The following is a 7,965-nucleotide window of genomic DNA, read 5'->3' on the forward strand; positions in this document are numbered from 1 at the left end:
GACTTTCATATTGAACGCCTCGAGTTTGAACCTAACAAGAACAGGAAAGGGTATGAGATGAGAAATGAACTGCCTCCCATAGCCTAGCTCCAGTGTGAGCTAAAAATAAAAATAAAAATAGAGGCTAGCTGATGCAGATTAGACTAAATTTAATAACCTACACTCAAGACATAATGTCACATAATTAAAATTTAACATTATTGTTTTAAAAAAAAATATACTTTTAGATGCATTATTAATGTTAAGATAATTAATATGGTTTAAAAAGCTTATAGCTTATGTAAATTCTAGAGTTTTTTTCTTTTAAAATTTTTTTGTCCTCTCGTTTGGATGGTAATCATTCAGGTTCTTCAACTCATTTCAATTGAATTAGTGCACACAAGAAATATGTCAACAGCCTTTTTTGTTCAAGTTTTCATGGTGTCAAATTCTCAATAGTTAGCTTCTGACAGACAAACTGAATGGCACAATAGAAGCCAAAGGTATGATGCAAAATTGGATTTTCAAATACATGGCGAAACTAGGGACTCTTGCATTGGCTTATCTGAACCTAAATGATTATTTCTGCCAATGTCTTGGCATCAAATGGAAGGCCATCTCACTTGTTCACTATTCCATCCTTCAGTCTTAACAATGTCGGGATCTTCTGGGCTTATAAACCCTGTCCATGAGTGGGAGTTGATGGTCGTCACGAATGGTGATGATGATCTTCCAATAGTCAATCGTTCATTTATAGAGTAGACGGGGTAATTGTCATCTCTTGAAGGTCATCTAAAATCTCCTGAAAATGTGAATGCAGGGAAAATTCATCACATTCTTCCTCTTCTTCTCAGAATTCATTCAAAAAATTGTACTGCACTAATTGTATAGCATCTGCAGACATTTGCAATTCCCTTCTCTTTCTTAAGTCTCTGAGATTTTTCTCATGTAATCACAAACTAATTCCGCACATTTGCTTCAGCATAAGTTCAAATAATTTCTCCAGAACATGATCTTTCAATTCATCAACTACCCCCAGGCTTAAGATGCACTCTCACAGGAAATGATTGGCTTACACTCTTTCTGACTTTTAGGCTTTAATTGGAGAGTTTAGCACTTACCTGGAAAGAAGGAATCCATGTCCATTTCGCACCTATTACATGATCTTTATTCTTCCAATTACACCTTGCTGGAGACAGGTGAAAAGAAAAATTAAAACACTTACCCAATGATACGTGGAAATGAGGCCAACCGTGCCCTGTTGGATTTATATGGTCTTCGAATCTGTAACACCTACTTTGTGCGAAATACCCACTGGTTCTATTAACAAGAAGCAATAGAAATATATCAAATTAAAAATCATATAAAGTCGTTCCATTAAAGCATTTATATATTTGGCATCAAATGTAGGACTGAAGCTAGGAAGTATAAGGATAAATGTCAAAAATCCAAACCAGTTGTACACAGTAATTCTACACTCACAAATAAATCATATAGTTGCAGAGCTTCTGTAAACCATGTACACAAAGATCATGAAGGGCTCATACAGTAACAGCATAGGCAGATGTGCAAGTATTGGTTGCATGGACTAAATTTTGCCCTCTGATAGAAGTTAAAATATACTAGTGGGATAATACCTCTATTGAAAATTCAAAATGTTTAGGTTCGATATACAATGTTTGTCTACCAGCTAACTAAGAGTATGCAATTCCCCTTCATGAAGAGATCTGGCATATACAAACTAATCCAGTCTGACATCCGCAGATATGATGTACTGCTCGTTGAAACAGTGCTTGGCTTGAAGGATCATGTAACAAATTTCAACCACCTCCTCTCTTGGCCCAAAACCACCGGCTAGGCCTTAGAATTTGCTTGAGTAGAGCCATTTTGGGGACATTCCAGTGCTCCACATGCCTGAAGTATTCCAAATAGAGTAAGGTGAACTAACAAGATGGTTAGGAAATATAGAGAGGAATAGACCTCTTGTGTAATCATGTTACCTGTATACTTTCCCAGATTGCAAATCAAAATAGTATTCTGTGTACCCAGTAGCTGCACAAAAACTCAACAAAGTCATGGCACATAAAATTATAACATCTTACTGTGTTTTTTCCTTCATTATTGCCAACCAGGTAAAAAAGGAACTTGTTCATCTTAAATGCAAGGCAATATGCATTATTATTATTTTTTATTACTGTATTCTCAGTTTTATTGTAGTCCTATTGAAAATGTGCACTGTTACAAATGACTAATCAACCCTAGGCTTGAATGGAAAGGAAACTCCTGTTCCTCAACGTTGGAAAATAAAAAAGGTCAAAAAAAAAAGGTACATGAGGGGTTCTTCAAACTCATTTGATTTGTTTGTAAGAAAACGATGTTCAACAAACAGATGACACAAAGACATAGCCATAAGTTTTTTTCTGCCTATATGCATAAATCACAGGAATATACCAGAAAGAATTGGCCTCCAAGGAAATGACATGATGCAACTAAAACGCCAGTGTCCAATTCCTTTGTCCTGCATTCGATCATGATTTAGTTCCAACTGTTCATAATTAACAATTCATAAATGAATGTATAAAAGCTTCACCTCTCAGGTTTTTGGTGGTAGCAAAGAACAACATGAATCAGTATATGAATGGAAACAAGTAGTAATCACATTTTTTAAAAATGGTGTAGCAAAATTTCATTATAACTGATGGAGATTTGGAAGGCACCACTAGGTGGGAGGATTTTCTAGTTGCTTTTCTAGCTTTTCAAAGGAAAAAAAAAAATTGCATGGTTTTAGCTTTCGGGGAAAAGAAAGAAGCGTTGATCCAACAATTTGAACCAAACAGTATCAGCCAAGCCAAGCCTCACCTCAAGATCTTGCCACTTTGTAAGGTCCATACTTGACTTCTCTAGAAGGGACCCAAAGTTTGTACAGTTCCTTTTAAAACGGCTAAGCCCTTTGAAGGAACCAGCTGGATCAGCAAATTCACAATCATCTTCATAAGCATCGAGTGTCAGGTTTCCTGAACATTGAAGGGAGGGAGAGAGGGGGGGGGGGGGGAGGGGTAACAGTCACGCCATGAGAATCGAACTGCATAAATAGATCATGGGTATTCAAAGATTTAGATCAATAGAATAGGGAGATGAAAGACAAATTCTTTCCAATTGTTTGAATTCTTATGTCATTCTTCAAAAATCACAATAGCAATGTCTGTCCTTGTTACTTAATGAGCAACATCTGTTACATTTGTCATTATATTCTACCTCATCTAGGTCTTGGGCAGTCAAGTTGCCGACGATGGTAAAATGTTTAAAAACTTAATCCACAGACTTGAGGCATGTGGCATTTTAGTCAGTAGATCATAGAAGGTGGTGATATTGGCATAAAGAACCTTTGAATAATGACCAGCTGAAACATGTAATTTCCAATATCATGCCTGCTGGTGCTTAACCCGTTGGAAGTTTGAGCTACCCGCGTTAATACAATTGATGGGATCAGCCACTGTGATACAGACAATTTCTCACGAATTTGGAGACGACTTTATATGGAGCTATTGCAATCCACACCGCCCAAAAAGGAAAAGAATAAAAAAAAAAAAAAAGGCGAAGTTGCCGATGACAGCAATCAAAACTCGCAATGAAGAATGAAAAGTTGCTGGGTAACTAGAGGGAAAAGAAAAGCGAGTCTCCTACTTTCAGAATAATTAACCCTAGAAAACGTAAAGCTTCAAAAGAAAAGAACCCCCCCCCCCCCCCTCCCCTTTTTCTTTTCCTGAGGTTTCTGGGCAACCAAACAATAAGATTCAGTCGGAGTCTGCGAACCTGTGACAAAATATGACCTCTGGAAGTCCTCTTTAATAGTTTCCACAACCACGGCACGATTAACAGGGCCCGACCCATCATCGGAGAGCCCAAGCACGTGCGTGGGAGCTTCGGCATTCGTTGGCGAACGGAAGAAAGAAGCGGCAATCCCTAGGAGCTCGGAGCCGTACCATGCCGCCTTGAGCAGCACATTCTCGGACTGGGATTCCTTGTTGGTTGATGAATCCCTCGCGGGATTGTCTCCTGCGCATCGGAGCTTGCGGAGTTTGCCACTGTGATTTGGGTGAAAGAAGACACGAGCGCAGTGGGAATTGAGGTTGGGAGCAGTGGAAATGAAAGAAGAAATGGCTGCCATTTAGAGAGAGAGAGTTCAGTTGAAACATATATGGAATGGCCCCGGTATTTTGGGACCATAAAAAATGGAAAATTTGGTAATGGAGAAAATTTTAAGCATGTGCATTTCCTACCCCCCAAACAAAATGGCATTGGAGAAATTTTTTAAAGAAATGCCATTATATGGTAAACATGCCATGAGAGATATTTATTTTTGGGTGTGTGTGTAGAGGATGGAGGGGAAATGTAGATATTTTCTCTAACTCATTTTCCCTTTTCTTTTGTCCCCTTGTGAAATAATGCAAAAAAAAAAGTAGAAAATTTTATTTTAACCAAAATGGCTGGATTTGTGATCATCCTTCGGCAAGTCCTCGACTTAGTATGAATGTTTATAGCTCTTTAATGTAAAGTATAAATAGTGCTGAATTTCTGCTTTAATACTAGTTATTGGTTTGGTTAATTAGGCACCTAAAAGAGGGAGTGCATTAGGTGATTTTAAACTTCTATCTTTTTATAACCAATTATATTCAAATCTTAACTTTCTTTATGAAATGAATGAAATAGAATATTCAATGAAAGATAAAATTTATCCAAACCCTAAGTTACTTTATCAAGGAAATTTAATATAATGTACATGATCATAGTATTGACTACCCAATTATTAAGATGGTCAATTAAGAATGATTAATATAAGATACACAACCACAGTATAATTTACTTAGTAATTAAGATGATTGATGAAGAATGTTTTGTATAAGATTGACAACCATAATCCAATCATTAGATGATTAATTAAGGATGTTTTATTATGAGATTCACAATCACAATCCAATCATTAAGTTGATTGATTAAAGATACTCAATATATAGTTCACAATCAAAATACAGAGTAAAAGAAAGATAAGTGTGTCATATAGATTTTATAGTGGTTCGGTTTCTTGACTTGTGTTTACTCCCAAAATTAATAGGTTTGAGTTTTTCACTAATACCTGTGATATTACAAATTTCCGAACAATAGTCTTACCTTGTTGAACAACTACCAATAACCTATGCCATAGCACTAGGGATAACAAAGCTCTATGAGGTCAACACGATCGCAACATGACCGTTGACCAATCTTAGTGTCGTAGCACTCCACTACACAAGTCCTAACTAAGATTTCACCCAACAACACATATTATCGAAGCACTTCAAGACATATATCCTAATCGGGCTTACACCTAAATAGAATAGCAACAACATATCAAACCTCTAAGTTTTTTCTAACTCACACATGCAACTTGACTTCTTAGAATCTATGAGTTTAGAGAGCCTTTGTGTGGGCTTCAACCTATCATGTGGAATAAGATAATAAATATCGTAGAAAGAGAATTATAACAATAATACATCCAAATTGAACAAATAGCAACTTGAAACTCAAGTGTGTGTAATTATATTTTTTTTGCGTGTTGTATCTTCTCTTCGGTTTACTTCGGCTAGTATATACAGAGTGTAGGTTGAGTACGAAACTTGTCTCTTCTAGATTCTATAGTTAATGAATGATCAAGTTTGAGAATCATCGCACATGGTAGTGAATGTTGTTGCATTATCCAAAGAGGGAAACTCCTAGTTCTTTGGATTGATTCTCCACTTTAAATTTTGAATGCTAAAGCTTTGACATGGAGATTTAGAACTTTGTTTAAGATGTCAATAAATGAAATAGGAAATAACTCAAATCAAAATAGCTTAGCAAGTTGACTAAGAAGCACACTAAATTGGATGATAATTTATAGTGCATCTATAAATGCATCTATGAAAGCATTTGTGATAAAGTCTATAAATGAGTTTGTGCATGAGTCTTTGACACAAGAATCTGTTAGTGAGTTTATGACCGAGTCTGTTTGTCAATTTCTAAGAGAGTTTGTGATAAAGTTTGTAAATGTTGAACATATTCATCATTAAACAATATTGTTAATCATCAAAACTTGACATCAACACAAACCAACACAGTTTGTGAGAGGAAAGACTATTTTAGATTTGGGAACATGACTCTATACCACCAAAAACAGACAAACCAACTTGGTTTGTGAGAAACCACTTAGGATATAGAGTTGCAACCCCATACCTCCTAAGTGAGGCGTAAACCATACTAGTTTATGACAAAACTACTTTTGATATGGGAATCGCAATCCCATATATCCATTAGTAAACAAACTAAGGTGATTTGTGAGAGGAAAAATTATTTTAGATTTGGGATCACGACCTCATACCTCCAAAAATAGACAAACCAACTTGGTTTGTGAGAAAACACTTAGGATTTAGGGTCACAACCCCATACCTTCTAAGTAGGGGGTAAACTATACCAATTTATGACAAGACTACCTTGGATATGGGAATCATAGTCCCATATATCCACTAGTGGATAAACCAACACAGTTTGCGGAAGGAAAAACTATTTTGGATTTGGGGTCATAACCTCATACTTTCAAAAATAGACAAACCAACTTGTTTGGGAGAAACTGTAACGCCCTAGAAAATGATATACTTGGGGATGTAAAAAAATTAAAAATTAAAATTTTAAAAAATAATAATTAATTATTTAATTAATTAATTAATAATATTTTAATATATTATATATGTTAAATGATAACCTGAAGCTTCAAGAAATCAACTTCCTGTAGAAGTCTAGAGCCCACCCCCCCCCCATTTCATCCCTCATCGCTCCGTCTCTCTCCTCGTCTCCTCTCTCTCTCTCCTCGATTTCTTTGACCAAACGGGCGCCAATCGAAAATCAAAAAATACTACTGGACTCCATTCTCCACTATCGACATTTCTATCGAAGTGGATTTGTCATAAGAGCGACGTAAGTATATCTCCTAGGGTAAGGTAAAGTCTCACTCTTACCTCAATTTTTCATAAATCTTAAGCCAAATTGACGATCAGACACCACCACGAGAATCTAGGGGTGATTCTCTACAAGTCTAGTAGAGTAGATTTCTCGTGGGGTCGTCGTAGGTATAACCCCAAAATTAGGATAAAGGGGTTATTTAGAGATTAATTGTTATTTAATTAATATAGATTTAGAAATGTTAGAATATTGGGCATTCTGGGGTTGAACTAGGGTTATTGAATTCAGGATTCGGGTAAGCGCCATGGGTATGATTTCGGGATTCCTGCTGACATAGTTCAGGAAACTAGGTAAGGGGAATAAATTATAACAGTATTTATTGAGAATTATTGACTGAGAAATTATGTGAAAACGAAATATGATATTTTGTCTGAAATTATATATGATATGATTATTAGATAAAAATTGTGTGGCATATGAGTTATACTGAGAACATGTTTGAATTGGGTTGTGTGATTTGCATGAGGAAAATGGGAATTTGATATAAATATATATTGTAACTACCCGAAAATTCATACCATTTTTTTTTATTATTACTGCTTTAAACTATATTACTTTGATACCCCTGTAATGTCTATTATAGCATCTCGGTCCCAAAATGGGCACCGAGGAATATCTGTTCATAAAATAACACACCTATGCAGCAAAAAACATAAAATCATATAACCATAATTATAATACCAGAATTCAGTATTTCCCATATATATATATATATACATCTCTCCAGTAATCTCCACTAGATCATCTAAAATCAACACAAAAATACATCTCCTAGTACTCACTTACCCTACAAACAGGGCAGTACAAAATCCCCTCTATCTTCGAGCTTAATATACTCGTCTAGTTGGATCACCTGAAATGTTTAAATTACTAGGATGAGACAACTCTCAGTAAGACAAAATATGTTATTACTAGTGTGTGGCAACTGAGTTTACATAAACAATATATCTTTAA

The 7,965-nt window shown here is 35.7% G+C and overlaps 1 protein-coding gene across 4 annotated transcripts; it reads right to left on the bottom strand.

Moving 5' to 3' along the window:
* Positions 1 to 1,452: 1,452 nt before the first annotated feature.
* On the bottom strand, positions 1,453 to 4,346 carry LOC131166297 (uncharacterized). 4 transcript variants are annotated; one of them, XM_058124710.1, is made up of 5 exons: positions 3,793 to 4,346; positions 2,839 to 2,993; positions 2,431 to 2,497; positions 1,980 to 2,031; positions 1,453 to 1,893 (listed from the first exon to the last, which is right to left on the bottom strand). In XM_058124710.1, exons 1-5 carry the CDS (start codon positions 4,145 to 4,147, stop codon positions 1,800 to 1,802), a joined length of 723 nt encoding a protein of 240 aa, XP_057980693.1. In that variant the 5' UTR covers positions 4,148 to 4,346; the 3' UTR covers positions 1,453 to 1,799. The 4 variants fall into 4 exon arrangements, with proteins under 4 accessions (XP_057980693.1, XP_057980692.1, XP_057980695.1 ...); XM_058124709.1 differs by having other exon boundaries at positions 2,431 to 2,524; positions 3,793 to 4,263; XM_058124712.1 differs by lacking the exon at positions 2,431 to 2,497.
* Between the last annotated feature and the right edge of the window lie 3,619 nt (positions 4,347 to 7,965).

The sequence above is a fragment of the Malania oleifera genome, chromosome 10 (assembly GCF_029873635.1).
Source record: "Malania oleifera isolate guangnan ecotype guangnan chromosome 10, ASM2987363v1, whole genome shotgun sequence".
NCBI lineage: Eukaryota > Viridiplantae > Streptophyta > Magnoliopsida > Santalales > Ximeniaceae > Malania > Malania oleifera.

Excerpts from the sequence above, each read along its gene's own strand:
- LOC131166297 (XM_058124709.1), bottom strand. The coding sequence starts at position 4,147 with ATGGCAGCCATTTCTTCTTTCATTTCCACTGCTCCCAACCTCAATTCC. Across the intron at positions 2,994-3,792 it reads GAGGTCATATTTTGTCACAG|GAAACCTGACACTCGATGCT; the intron begins GTTCGCAGACTC and ends TTCAATGTTCAG. Across the intron at positions 2,032-2,430 it reads TTGGAGGCCAATTCTTTCTG|CTACTGGGTACACAGAATAC; the intron begins GTATATTCCTGT and ends GTTTTTGTGCAG.